General features: G+C 47.0%; 1 protein-coding gene across 1 annotated transcript in view; it reads left to right on the top strand.

Moving 5' to 3' along the window:
* LOC139268785 (2-5A-dependent ribonuclease-like) overlaps window positions 1-15642 on the top strand; it is a 52338-nt gene that overhangs the window by 20706 nt on the left and 15990 nt on the right. Inside the window, exons 2-4 of the mRNA XM_070887477.1 lie at window positions 5326-6997; window positions 12661-12836; window positions 14994-15211. Coding sequence (XP_070743578.1) covers window positions 5359-6997; window positions 12661-12836; window positions 14994-15211 — 2033 coding nt within the window. The 5' untranslated portion in view covers window positions 5326-5358. The remainder of the gene's footprint in view (window positions 1-5325; window positions 6998-12660; window positions 12837-14993; window positions 15212-15642) is intronic.

Below are 15642 nucleotides of genomic sequence, written 5' to 3'. Positions count from 1 at the left end.
GAAGGAACGGCGATATATTTCCAAGTCAGAATGGTGTGTGACTTGGAGAGGAACGTCGAGGTGATGGTGTTCCCATGCACCTGCTGCCCTGGTCCTTCTAGGTGATAGAGGCTGCGGGTTGGGGAGGTGCTGTCGAAAAAGCCTTGGCGAGTTGCTGCAGTACATCTTGTAGATGGTACACACTGCAGCCACGGTGCGCCGGTGGTGGAGGGAGTGAATGTTTACGGTGGTGGATGGGGTGCCAGATGTTGGACTGCTTTCTTACTCTTTTTCGTTTTATTGCTTTAAACACCAGATTACATACACACACTCAGATGTAGTAATGGCAGGATCAGGGCATTAATTAAACCTTCATACTACACAAAAACCAGTATGACAATTACTGAGACATACACTTCACAAAACCAGTGCATGCTCTCTGCTTGAGAAATACACTCCAATTCTAGTGTCTCTGCTAAAACAGTCTTCTCTCACAAATCTTGTATAACATCCAGTCTTGAATGGTTGAATGACTACTGTATATTCCATACATACTATCAGTACCTACAAAGTGTGAGGTCATGCACTTTGGCAGAAAAAAATCAAAGAGCAAGTTATTATTTAAACAGAGAGAGATTGCAAAGTGCCGCAGTACAGCGGGACCTGGGGGTACTTGTGCATGAAACACAAAAGGTTAGTATGCAGGTACAGCAATTGATCAGGAAGGCCAATGGAATAAAAGCAGGGAAGTCTTGCTACAGCTGTACAGGGTATGGGTGAGGCCACACCTGGAGTACTGCGTGCAGTCTTGGTTTCCATTTTTACGAAAGGATATACTTGATTTGAAGGCAGTTCAGAGAAGGTTCACAAGGTTGATTCTGGAGATGGGGGGGAGCGGTTGACTTATGAGGAATATGTTGGGCCTCTACTCTTTGGAATTCAGAAGAATGAGAGGTGAGCTTATCAAAATGTATAAAATTATGAGGGGGCTTGACAGGGTGGATGCAGAGAGGATGTTTCCACTGATGGGGGAGACTAGGACTAGAGGGCATGATCTTAGAATAAGGGGCATGAGGAACAGAGATGAGGAGAAATTTCTTCTCTCAGAGGGTTGTAAATCTGTGGAATTCACTGTCTCAGAGAGCTGTGGAAGCTGGGACATTGAATACATTTAAGACAGAAATAGACAGTTTCTTAAACAATAAGGGGATAAGGGGTTATGGGGAGCAGGCAGGAAAGTGGAGCTGAGTCCGTGATCAGATCAGTCCATGATCTTATTGAATGGCGGAGCAGGCTTGAAGGGCCATATGGCCTACTCCTGTTTCTATTTCTTATGTTCTTATATAAATATTTAACAGACAATGTCAACTAAACGACCAGCTACCATTGTCCTGAAATATGGTTTTATTGCCGCAATCGACTCCTGCCATGAATTACTATAAACACACAGATGACCAGATTGACACATTTGAATGGCTGAATGACTCTCACACCGTCTAGCATCTTATTTTTGTGGAAACAGCCTGTGCTTTGGTCCAAAATTCAATGCTCATCAGAAATGCTGCTTCAAATTTTAACACAGCATGTGTCATCTCAGACTGCACTATTAAATGATGTATTCGGAAAATACTGGCTTTCGCTCCCACACCGATCACGCGGGCTGCTTTGTCCTGGATGATGTTGAATTTGTTGAGTGTTGTTGGAGCTGCACTCATCCAGTCAAGTGGAAAATGTTCCATCACACTCCTGACTTGTGCCTTGTAGATGGTGGAAAAGCTTTGGGGCGTCAGAAGGCGAGTCACTTGATTTCACCTCTAATACTTTGTTATGTTTATAATAGGAACTTAAAGATTACTTACATGTCCAGAAGATCAAGTTAGATGTCCTGAAGTCAGTTTACCCATTACATTGTTGTCATGTATCCAGACATGTTTACTGTTTGTATTATTACATATGATGTGCCACCAGAGGGCACTACTATGGGAAACTTGTACACCAGCTGTATGGTCACTCAGGTGTTCCACCAGAGGGCACTGCAGTGGGAGACTTGTAGGTTATCTGCCAGGCCTAGTATAAAAGGCAGGCCACCATGTGTGATCCTCACTCTGGAGTTACATTAAATCGACTAAGATCACTACAGTTCAAGTGCAATACATTGCCTCGTGGAGTCAGAGCATCTAAAGACATAACAATTGGCGATGAGATTACAGACTTTCACGCGAAAATGGCTAACCTTGGTACGTTGCAGCAGTTCGACGATGGTGATGATTGGGATGCCTTTGCGGAGAGGCTCGACCATTTCTTCACAGCAAACGACCTGGCAGGCGATAATCCGGCCACACTGGCTGATAAGCGCAGAGCTATCCTGCTAACCAGTTGTGGGCCCACCATCTATGGCCTTGTCAGGAATTTGTTGGCACCAGCGAAGACAACGACCAAGACGTACAAGGAGCTTGTAACGCTGATTCAAGAACAACTCAAGCCCAAAGAAAGCATCCTCACAGTCAGACACCGGTTTTATACCCACCGATGGCCCGAAGGCCAGGAAACTGCGAAATATGCTGCAGACCTCAGGAGGCTGGCGGCACCGTGTGATTTCGGCGAACACCTCACCGAAGCGCTGTGGGATATCTTTGTCATCGGAATCGGCCACGAGGGCCTTCTTCACAGGTTACTATCTGCGGATACCACAGTCACACTGCAGAAGGCCATCACCATGAGCTAGGCATTCATGACCTCGACCTGCAGCTCCAGGTGGATGACTCATTCTCAGGACTCAAACCTGGCAAGTACTGTACACAGATTGGCGCCTTTTAGAGGCTGGACTGTAGAACGTGAATCTCCTCGGGGAAAAAGAACAGGCCCTCAAGTCCCTTAACTCTGAGTCCACCGAGGGGGACTAATCGGTTAGCACCATACTGACGTTGCAGAGGGAATCACAGGGCTCACCAAGGACTATGTGTGTAAAGGCTGCAGCACAAAGGGCCACCTCCAGCGAATGTGTATAAGAAATATGGCTCACTGTGTTGATGAAGAGTCTGCAGATGGCCATGAATCCAGCGCGGATTATGAAGAGGTGGTCAGAAAGGCAGCTCAGCCCCACGATGAGGTGTATGGTATGTTTACCTGCACCACAGAATGTTCCCCGTTGAGGATGGAAGTCGAGATAAACGGCGTTCCAGCCTTCATGGAAGTGGACACGGGGGCGAGCCAGTCAGTAATGAATCAAGCTGAACGACCCAAGTTGATCCCAGTTCAGGCAAAGCTGCCCACCTACACCAATGAACTTATCCCAGTCGTTGGTAGTGCGGATGTAAAGGTATTCCATGATGGCACGGTGCACAAGTTACCACTGTAGATTGTTGCAGGTGATGGACCAACGCTACTCGGAAGGTGAATGGAGAAGATCCATTGGAGCTGAGAAGATTTCATCCCTCCAGCGATCGATGTCCCCCGTGCCCAGAAGCAAAGCAAGCTCCCACCTGAGGCTGGATCCGACACCACAGAGCAGACCAGCACAGCACCCGAGGCACAGACCGCTCAGCACGACTGCGTGGAAATGATCCAGCTGAGATGACCCGAACACACCTTCCAGGCTCCAGTGGCAGGACTCTGGAGGAAGAAAATCGGATCCAGAGGCGACTTCCCAGCCTCGGTGGCAGAACCCGGGGAAAAGAGGATCACAGCAGTCGACATCATGGATGGAAGAAAGATGGCACCCAAACCACGAGGTGAAGCGCTGAAGAAAAAGATGGCGGCAGCCAGACCACGAGGTGCAGCGCTGATGGAGCAACACGTAGTACCAAGCGAAGAAGATGGTTGGGGTAAAGATAGCAAGGCTCTCTTAAAGGAGGCCAGCAACCCACCACACTTAAAGGGACAGTCCCACATTCTCAATCAATGTAATAGCAACTGTGAGTTAAATGTAAAGCTTGCAATTGATGATCAGAGTTTTATACATGTAATAAGCAAAGAAAAGTTGTGCGATTGCGATCGGTGCTACAGTTTATCTACAATGAGTAATGAAACGTGCAATGTAGGATTTCAACTGTATTCAGATAATGTAGCGGGCAAATACCCATCAGAAGCACACAGGTCCAGCAGGCTACCCAATGCTGTAATCTGCGTCCCTGGGACCAGAGTGATGCACCACGGAGTGTGGCCACAAGCAGCTAATATAGACAAGCTGCAGAGCAAGCGATCTCAGGAGGACAACCGCACTGGTATCGATACCCTGCCCCTGATCGGTTCCACCTCTCAGCCACCCAATGGCGCCAACTGCCATGAGCCTGAAAGAGCAAACTGCGCTAAGGCGCAGCCCCCAGACCCCATCGCCACCAAGGCTACACCCAGGAACGAAGGGTCACCTGCAACAGTTCTCCCAAATGGGACCGGGACCAGCCAGGATCCCAAACCAAATAACGCACAGGCAAGCAAGTCAGCAGTTCCTTGTGCACTGCTAGACGACTGCTCCTCAGCAATGACCCAAGGCATAAGGAAAGGACAGGGAGGTCACAGGCATCGGTGAACCTGCCCGATGCTAGGAGCAACAGCAAAGGCCCCGAGAGCAGGCAACTTGAGCCAACCAGGTTCCCACTGCCAGCACCGGGCACTGCGCCGCCACCAGACTACCTGGACACCACCCAGCAGTCCTGGAACTAGCTTGTCCTCACGCACCGGTGCTGACACCAGTAATGATTCCAAGTATGTATCAAGTATGTACCTCACCGGTCAAATGTACTTGCCTCGCAAAAAGGTATAATGTTAACGCAATTTTTCTTTCTGGACTTGAATGTATCTGAATGTAATGAGCCACTGGCATAATCTATATGTGGGGGTGGGGAGAGAATACAGTAGTCATGGACTCACAAACAGAAACCACCAGCACCTCCACTGCCAATGAAACACCATCTACACACCCAAGATGATAACGACCCTCCAGGGGTCAACCAGATAGAGCTAAGCCCAGAGCACAGTCAATGTATGAAGGCGATTTGCACTAAGGACTTGGGGGAGAGTGATGTCATGTATCCATGTTTACTGCTTGTACTATTACATATGATGTGCCACCAGAGGGCACTACTATGGGAAATTTGTACACCAGCTGTATGGTCACTAAGGTGTGCCCCCAGAGGGCACTGCAGTGGGAGACTTGTAGGTTACCTGTACAGGTGTGCCAGGTCTAGTATAAAAGGCAGGCCACCATGTGTGATCCTCACTCTGGAGTTATATTAAATGGACTAAGGTCACTACAGTTCAAGTGCAATACATTGCCTCATGGATTCATTATCAGAGCATCTAAAGACATAACAATTGTAATCATTATTTTGTTTTTTTTTTTAATAGGAAAGAGGTTAAACTTCAACAATAAAAGAAACAATGGCTGACACTCTGGATGTAACAGCACTTGGTAAGAAGCTTCGAGACCTCTGTCAGTCCAACAAGCCTGATCGCACACAAGTAGAAGGATTAATTAAAGACGGTGCATTGCTGAATTCCGACGCTGGTGGTGTAGCTTTATGTTTTGCTGCAAGTAAAGGTCATGAAGATATTGCTGAGTTGCTCTTGAAGAACAAAGCAAATGTTAACTATCAGACGGCGGATTATGGTTGGACACCGCTCCTTAATGCTGTACAATCAGATCATGAAAACATTGTCCACTTACTGTTGAAACATGAGGCCGATCCACATCTCAGGAAAAGAAATGGAGCGACCCCTTTCATTATTGCTACGATAGGTGGCAATGTGAGTTTGCTCCAGACGTTTCTATCCCTGGGTGCAGATGTCAACGAGACAGACGTCAATGGTTTTACTGCCTTTATGGAAGCAGCACAGTACGGTAACGAGGACGCATTACGCTTCCTCTTCGAGAAAAATGCTGATGTGAACAAGCACAGGGAAGTATGTGACACCAAAAAGAATCTGACTTTAGGCGGAAAGACTGCCCTGATGGATGCTGTGGTAAACGGCCATGAGGACATTGTTAAGATCTTGTTGGGTAAAATGAATGCAGATGTTAATGCGGTCGACAACCTAGGCAGAACAGCATTAATTCATGCCTTGCAGAAAGACAGCCAGGCAATTGTGGAAACTCTGTTGTACCATGAGGCCGATGTTAACTCCATAAACAAAAATCAAAGCACACCTCTGAGTACCGCATTGACCAAGTCTCCCTTGAATATCCATGTGGTGGAAATGCTGATGAAACGTGGAGCGAATCTAAATGTTCCAGATAACGATGGGAAAACGCCATTGATTCTTGCAGTAGAAAAGAAGAACAAAGAGGTGGTTAAACTACTGCTGGAAGGGGCAAGTGTTGAAATCAATGCACAAGATAAGTCAGGGCGGACAGCCCTTCTGGCAGCAGTGGAAAGTAAAAATGCATTGTTGACTGAAATGTTGTGTAAGAAGGGAGCTGATGTACACTGTGAGGACAATCGTGGGAACACACCGTTATTGGTAGCCAGAAGAAACTATGACAATAAAACGAAAAAGGTGTTGATTGACTATGGGGCAGAGAAGATTAAACCGAATGTAAGAGCTCCTTCAAAATGGAAGGAGATTAGTGAACGCTGGCATGGAGCTCTGGAGAAACTGCAGAGAGAAGAACGTTCCCCCATTGGGAAAATGAAACTGTCCAGAATGGAGGATTTTAAGATTACAGGAAACAACACAACAGAAGTCTGCCTTGGTTTCTACGAAAATGACACTGAAGTGGCAGTGAAATGTCACAGGAGGTTCAGTGAAGAAGCCAAAAAGGAAAAGCAGTGCCTCACAGACCCAAAGATCAGGGAGAGTAATCTGTTCGTTAAACACGTGGCTTGTGTAAAGGATGAGTCTTGCCATTACATATGCCTGGATCTCTGCGAGTACAATCTCGAGGAATGTGTGGATCGATGGCCTGTCACAATTCGAACGGAAGCCCCTGAAATAATGAAGCGGTTGGTTCTGGCTCTTCAGATTTTGCATGGAGCTAAATTTGCTCACCGGGATTTGCATCCAACAAATGTCCTCCGAGGTAATTTCTGTTGTATTTTCACATATTTAGGACTGTAACAAATTCTGAGGCGTCCCCAATTAAATTTTGCCTGGCTCAGACACTCCAACTGATGATTAGAATAGCTAATAAGACTGCCTCTAGTTGTGCATCTCAACTATTTCATTCATTGCCTTTGGCTTGCTGAAATAATTGTGTAAAAAAAAGCACATGATCACCACCATTACCCATTGGATGGACAACTGCCCGAGCCAAACAGCAGCTGGTTAATACTTGTGCAACCTGTAAATGTTCCTCAGTCCATTTCCTAATGCACTTTCATTTCTAGCTCTGATCTGGCTGGAATGAGCAACCTCACTTAATCTGACTTCACATTGGGTTAAGTGCCAAGCAACTTTACTTTGGGATATAGACAGAAAAGGCTGGAAATATTCAGCAGGTCAGGCAGCATCTGTGGAGAGAGAAACATGTCAGGTCGATGACCTTTCAGCAGAACTGGAAGAAGTTAGCGATTAAGAGCTTTTAAACCAGGGAAAGAGACAGGACAAGAACAAAAGGGAAGGTCTGTGATAGGGTGGAAGGCAGGAGTGATTCAAGGACAGACGTGTTGATGCAGTGAGGCGAAAGGGGGGGATAATGGTACAAGTATAGAAACAAAAGATGGGTCCAGAGGAGGTGTAAATGGTCACAGCAGATTAGCAGAGGAGGAAGCATGGAAAATCTGGCAAAGTAAGGGTTTCGGTGCCCCAGGAATATGATAGGAAAAAGGCAGGTTGACCCCAGGGGTGCAGACCACCCCAAGTACCAGACCCTAGGGGTGCAGACCACTCCAAGTACCAGACCCTAGGGGTGCGGACCACCCCAAGTACCAGACGCCAGGGGAGCAGACCACCCCAGGAACCAAATTTTGTGCAGAAGTCTCTGGAGTGGAGACCCACCACCTTCAGTCTGAGGCGAGAGTGTTACCATTCAGTTCTGCTTTTCTATTCCAAGAATGCCCATCTTAAAGAAGTTCTACTCTTCTAAGATCTGCAGTAGTTTACTTCAGTTTACTTCAGGGTTGCTGTCAGGTACTTGAACAAAAGAACGCCTTGCATTTTTATGGCACCTTTCACAACATTAGAGCATAAGAACATAAGAAATAACAGGAGTAGGCAATATGCCCACCCCTTATCCTGAGACTGTGACCCCTAGTTCTAGACGCTCCACCCAGGGGAAACATCTCAGCATCTTCCCTGTCAAGCTGTTTAAGAATGTTATACTTTGCACTGAGATCATCTCTCATTCTCAGAGAATATAAGCCCATTCTACTCAATCTCTCCTCTCTAATCCCAAGAATTAATCTAGTGAGCCTTTGTTGAACCGCCTCGAAGACAAGTACAGGTATTCCTTAGGTAAGGAGACCAAAACTGTACACAGTACGCCAGGTGTGATCTCACCAAAGCCCTACATAATCGCAGTAAGACTTCCTTACTCTTAGACCCAAACCCCCTTGCGATAAAGAACAACATACCATTTGCCTTCCTAATTGCTTGCTGTCCCTGCATGTTAACTTTTGGTGACTTGTGTACAAGGACCCCCACGACCCTCTGAATACCAGCATTTACTTGTCTCTCACATAGAAACATAGAAATTTACAGCGCAGAAGGAGGCCATTTTAGCCCATCGTGTCCATGCCAGCCAACAAAGAGCCACATGGCCCTCAATCAGCAGCCCTGAAGGTTACATATAAACCTATGATCAATGGTGGACAGGTAAAGAGCATCCGACCCAACAGTCCCTCCCACACAACTGTGATACCCCATGTATCGCAACATTTTACACTCCACCCCTTCCGGAACCATGCGATCTCCTGGGAGAGTCAAAAAAACAGATAAAAACCACTCTCTCTCACCCCCCCCCGCCCCCCCGCCTCCTCCCAGTCTCTCTCTCTACCTCACCCAGTCTCTCTTTCTCTCCCCCACCCCCCAGTCTCTCTCTCTCCCCCCAGTCTCGCTCTCAACCCCCCACCACCCCGGTCTCTCTCCCCCGTCAACCCCCCCCCCCCCCCCCACCCAGTTTCTCTCTCTCTCCACTCCACCCAGTCGCTCTCTCCCTCCCAGTCTCTCTCTCTCCCCCTCCCCAGTCTCTCTCCCCCAGCCTCCCCCCCCCCCCCCAGTCTCTCTCTCTCTCTCTCTCTCTCTCTCCACCCCATCCAGTCTCTCATTCTCTCCCTCCCCACCCCACCCAGTCTCTCTCTCTCCCCAGTCTCTCTTTCTCTCCCCCACCCCCACCCCCACTTCCCAGTCTCTCTCTCCCCCCCGCCCCAAGTCGCTCTCTTCCCCGCCCCCCCACCCCCAGTCTCTCTCTCTCTCTCTTCCACTTCCTTCGATGTTTTCTCTCCCACACAAGGCCACGAAAATGCTCCAAATAGCCCAAAAGCTAGAAGCAGCTCCAACGGCAGCTCCACGCGGCTCATGGTTTAGCCCCACTTCCGGCTTCCTCGTACGTCGCATTGCGCATGTGCGACTGAATCAAGGGCCCATGCTCAAAAGGAGGCGGAGTCCAAAGCGCACATGTGCAGGATACCCCAAAACTAGTGCAAATAGTCACTCTGAATATTAATTACTTTAATTTCCTCACGCTCATTAGACCCTTGGTCCACCACAATTTTCGGTATGTTCTTTGTGTCCTCTACTGTGAAGACAGTCATCAAATATTTGTTTACCGTCTCTGCCATTTTCTTATTCCCCATTATAATTTGTCCTGTCTCTGCCTCTAAGGGATCCACGTTTACTTTCACTAATCTCTTCTTACATACTTGTAAAAGCTCTTACAATCTGTTTTTACATTTTGTGCTAGTTTACTCCCATATTCTATTTTCTCCCCTTTATCATTTTATTGGTTAATCTTTGCTGATTTTTATAACCCTCCCAATCCTCAGGCTTATTACTCTTTGTGGCAACATTGTAAATGTATTCTTTTAATCTAATACTATCCTTAACTTCTCTACTTAGCCATCCCAAATTTTGAATTGTAGTCACTATTGAAGTGTAGTCACTGTTGTAACATAGGAAACGAGGCAGACTATGTCTGCACAGCAAGGTCTCAGAATACTCCTGCATGGCCTCGCCCCCTCCCTTTGTAACTCCTCCAGCCTTACAACCCTCCGTGATGTCTGCACACCTCCAGTTTTGGCCTCTTTCACGTCCCCAATTTTAATTGCTCCACCACTGGCAGCCGTGCCTTCAACTTCCTGGGTCCCAAACTCTGGAACTCTCTGCCTAAACCTCTCCAGCTCTCGATCTCTCTCTTGTCCTTTAAGACGGTCCTTAAAACCTACCTCTTTGAGCAAGCTTTTGATCACCTGTCCTAATATCTATTTATGAGGCTCAATGTCAAATGTTGTCTGACTACGCTCCTGTGAAAGGCCTTGGGATGTTTTTTGTATGTTAAAGGCACTATATAAATATTGTTATTGTCGTTGTTGGGAGTTGGTAGCATCATTCCCATGAGGCCGTGCAGCCGCACAGCAGTCTGGAGATCCCGCGCAGGCTGCTCGCCGGCTTGTATAAGGGAGAAACCAGCACACACAAACATTTGAATGGGCCGCGCAGCCAGTTAAACATAGAAACATAAAAATTTACAGCGCAGAAGGAGGCCATTTCGGCCCATCGTGTCCCTGCCGGTCGACAAAGAGCCGCATGGTCCTTGGTCAGCAGCCCTGAAGGTTACATATAAACCTATGAACAATGAACAATGGCGGAAAGGCAAAGAGTATCCAGCCCAACCAGTCCACCTCACTGTGACATCCCTTATACTGAAAACATCTACACGCCACCCCAACTGGAGCCATGTGATCGCCTGAGAGAGCAAAAACCAGATAAAATCCCATTTAGTGAGGAAAAAATCTGGGAAAATTCCTCTCCGACCCATCCAGGCGATTGAAACTAGTCCAGGGACTACTCTCTAAAAATAAGAGGGAACATTAGTTGACAGTAACCCCAAAATAAACTCGCTGAATTTCACTATGGCTAGTGGATGGGAAGGCCCTTTTTTAATGAGGTCTTCCTCATGGCCAGCCCGAGCAAGCTTATGTTGGGGTGACCACTGGCTGTGTGAGATCTGTACGTTAGGAGTCGACGACACTGACACAGCAATATAAAAGCTGCCTCAAAGTAGCTAGAAGGCAGTGATGTTCCAAGGCTGGAGTTGAGACACATTGGGGTCAGACTTGGCTCAGTTTGTTGCACTCTCAACTCTGAGTCAGAGGTCATGAGTTCAAACCCCACTCCACGACCTGAGCATAAAATAAAGGCTGACATCATTGTAGTACTGAGGGAGTGCTGCACTGTCGGAGGTGCCATCTTTTGGATGAGACGTTAAACAGAGGCCCTGTCGGCCCTCTCAGGTGGATGTAAAAGTTCTTGTGGCACTATTCAAAGAAGAGCCGGGGAGTTTGCATGATATCCTGCCTAATATTTATCTCTGAATCAACACCTAAAACAGATTATCTGGCCATTTACCTCATTGCTGTCTGTGGAACCTTGCTGTGCATATCTTGGCTGCCGTATTTCCCCAATTTACAACAGCAATTACACTTTATAAGTACTCCATTGGCTGTGAAGCACTTTGGGACGTCCTGAGCCCATACAAGGCGCGATACAAATCCAAGTTCTTGCTTTATGTTGTTGGGGATGTCGGGGCACATTGATCCAACTTGTTCTGTCGCTCACCCTGGAATACTTGTTAGGATTCTGGTTAAAAATAAAGTAGGAAGATATTCCATTCCATGGCATGAACTTCCTTCACCTCAACAGTTTCCGCCAGAGGTTCTGTCGATCTTCGCCCGTGTTAAATTGGGTTTACACTGTTGGGACATATATATGTCCATCAGAAGAAATTGTAATTCCATTGGGTGGGCTGGATTTGAATCTACATCCCTACAGTGAAAGGCCCCCCAGTCTGCATCCATCCTGTTATGTATGTAAACCTGTAATTACCATGTCTAAACACCAGAGGGCTTATCCCCAGGAGTCCCAAGGGATCCCACAATCCCTTGGGAGCACCTGTATATAAGGAGGCCTCACAGGCTGAAGAGGCATTCTGAGATCTGTAATAAAGGACTACGGTCACACTTACTTTGAGCTTGCAGTATTTAGTCTGACTTTTTATCCAAGGCACAACACATCCAGCCTAATCTGGGTTGGAATCAGAGAGGAAACCATTGACCTGTTTGCAGGCAGCCTATTCCATTCATGTTACTGCTGATGTCCTTCTACAACATGGAATGATGGAAACCTCCAGGGGAGAAGGAATTGTGGAGCACGAGCAAATGAACTTAATTTCATGCGGTTCAGATCACTGCAATACAAACATAAATGTCTCCAATTATAGCACAGGAACAGGCCATTCGGCCCAACTGCTCCCTGCCGGTATTTATCTCCACATGAGCCTTCTCCCACTCTACTTCATCGAACTATCAGCATATCCCTTCTATTTCATTCTCCCGAGTGTTTATCTAACTTCCCCTTCAATTCCCAAACTCCGATCTGCCGGTGACTGATGAAACTTGTACAACACAAATGCAAACTCTGTTTTAAAATAAATGGACTTAAAATTGTTTTGGGCTTTTGAACAGTCTGCCCTTTTGCGTGTGTGTCTGGTAAAAACACAGAGAAATAAAATGGTTTGATTTTCCACAGATGTTGAAAAGCAGGTCCGTCTGGCAGATTTTGACAAGAGTGTGCACTTTGGTGACAATGCAGCTGTGACGATACCATCCCCGGGGACCTGGGAGTCCTCTGAAATCCTGCAGAAACTGAAAGGGTCATCAACGGCAACCTTCGAAGAGGACGAGCTTTTCAAAGCAGATTTACAGGTCCACTCTGCGGCGTCTTCTTTCTCATTGAGTGACCTCGGCGAAGGGCCATAGTCCTTACTACAGGATGCAACTAAGGTCGAGAATAGTAAAAGGGAGAGCAGACAAATCAAGCGGTCCTGTTAGATTAGGTGATGCCAAGGTTAGGTTTGAAAGCCTGCAGCTGGCGAGAGGGAGGGAAGGTTGAGCGAGGTAAGTCGTGCAACAGGTTTGAGAATGGGGACAATGAGGTACAATAGGACACAGTGAGGGATGGAGACAGAGTGAAGAGCTTGTAAGACAGCACATTATGGCGTGGAAATTCGGTTGTGCCATTAATCCAGGCTGGGCGGTAAATGTTGTGCCGGGAAATGGTTTGCGTCTCCAGCCTCAAAACCTACCAGCTGGGCGCCGAGTGTGGGATGGAGCACTAAGCGAGGTGTTCCACACCTCGGAGCGCTCTAAGACAGGCTTCCATGAAAACAAAATAGGGGAAAAAAGCACCAAAAACAATTCTTACTGACGCCATATCAACATACATCGCAAGAATAATAAACAATCACACATACCTCAGGTTGACATTCCTTCCCTCAATATGGCCGCTACAGCTCGTACCGCCCGCTTTCCCAGGCGGTCCCACGAGAGCGCGCTGCAGGACACTACGGATCGGGCGTGAAACAAATTTTGAGACGGCATTGCAACCAGGGGCGTTGCTCACGGGATCGCCTCTCCCGGGTGGTACTGCAAACCCAGCACTGAATGTCCTGGCAGGGCACTGGAAGCTGACCACCCATCCACTTTCCACCATTACATAAAATCATAGAGATTTACAGCTCAGAAGGAGGCCATTTCAGCCCCTCGTGTCCGTGCTGGCACTCCGGGGTGAAAACAGGCAGCAACAAACTGAAAATCCAGCCCTTGGTGTTTAGGAGGAACATGAAACAATAGAGACAAGAAAAGGAAAGCGAGAGAGAGAAAAAGAGAGGTGGGAGGCTATGTATAGTTCCATTAATATGACTATTGCATTGAGTCAAGGAGATGGTATTCTATATGTGCCAGTGTGGTGCCCTCTGTATATAGTTCTATTAATAGGAATGTTGTGTTGTGCCAAGGTGGCAGTATTGTGTATACACCTGTGTGGTATCGTCTATGTATTGGTCAGTTCAATCAAAAGAAAGCAGGCTCTTCTGATAAGCTAATGTGTAGATGTTAAAATAGAGACATACAAAGCAGGAGGGTTGCAGGCTCTATTGCATTGTGTACTGAGCTCGCTGATCTCAGCAGCAGTGGTGATGGCTGCACTCGACACTTGGCCTCAGTGCCCTGGGCTCGGGTACAGAAAAAAATGGGTTCCCAATTCTGATAACTGTCTGGTGAGCCCTATTGGACAGGCAGGTGGGGAAGAGGGAGAGTTAGCTGCCAGGGGACAGAGTTGTTTGGCAGCTCACTGGCTGTTCCCTGACATGGAGCACTGGGGAAGGGTCAATGGTCAGGTCTTCGGCTTCCTGTCTCGATGGGACACGGGAGTCTGCAGAAGTTGGAGTTTAGAAACGGTCATAAGGAATGAACCTCACTTCTTCATAGTCAGGCTGGCTGGTGTCAGGGATTTGCTGGTCTGATCAGTGAATTTAGCTCATTAACAGCTCCCCAGGTCATGCTAACATATGACTAGATATTGGGCAGTAAGGGTAAACTCCTGATCATAGGGCCCATGGGGTCCGTTTCTAGGAGTGATGCTGAACCCGAGAGAATATCTGGTGCAGACCTGAAATTTGGAACAGAGAGATTAAGAGAAATTGTTTTACGCAGAAAGTTGTTAGGACACGGAATGACCTATCAGAAACAGCGGTGATCGCAGAATCCATAATGGGAACATGCTTAAATATTTAAGAAAAATTGTACCCGTCATAGGGAAAGGGCAGGAAAATGGGACGGTTCTATCAGAGGGCTAGCACAGACATGATTGACTGAATAGCCTCCTTCTGTATTGCAAACTTCTACAATTCTCTGAAAGATCAGATACAAATAAATGTTTATAAAAGGGGGGTGTAAAGCAGAATATATTATAAAATATGACTTGTGTTGTATATTTGTGGGTTGGGGACCTAATGGGATTTGACAATGCATCCTTTCTCCTTAACAAGGTGTAGGTGTGAAGTTGTTTTCTTTACTGGACAGGCACTAGGACAGCTATTGCACCATATAACGACAGGAGGAAAGAACCCCTACAGGAGTGAGGAGGATGTATGCGAGAATAACCCTTCTCTCGATGAGGATCTTCGCAAACCCAAGAATGCTGAAGTCAGGCATTTGATAGAGAGGCTGTTAGCACCGGCTGAGCAGCGAGCAACGCTCAGTGAGGTCAAGGGCCATCCGTTCCTGTGGACAAAAACAGAGTAAGTCAGGTTAGGACAGAACATGTTACAAAAGATTTGAGTTTCCCTAATTCCTAAATGTGCTGAAAATCTAATTGAGAAATGAAGTATTTTCAATTGTATTCTAACATGTTCTAAGGAGAGATAGCGGTAATGCTACCGATATCGCTCAGTTGTCCTTCACTACAGTGTATTATTCTTTGCAACTGTTAGAGGAGCCCGAGAACAGATATCATGATTAGGGGCACTGGGCTGAAGAGAGGTGGAAAACTGCCAGTGGCTTGGAGGCGGTGCCACAGTTATAGTGCCGAATTTCCCACCTCTTTCCCCCCCTTACATATCTGGTCCCAGGCTAGATAACTACATAACGGTTCCCATTCCACAAGACCATGCCTGCCCATTCCATTTTGAACATTGATTTTTGTGCTCACCACAGAGGAATGTTAAGGCTG

Source organism: Pristiophorus japonicus, chromosome 8 (assembly GCF_044704955.1).
Source record: "Pristiophorus japonicus isolate sPriJap1 chromosome 8, sPriJap1.hap1, whole genome shotgun sequence".
NCBI lineage: Eukaryota > Metazoa > Chordata > Chondrichthyes > Pristiophoridae > Pristiophorus > Pristiophorus japonicus.
The sequence above is the reverse complement of the archived record's forward strand: the minus strand, read 5'-3'. Positions and strand labels throughout refer to the sequence as shown.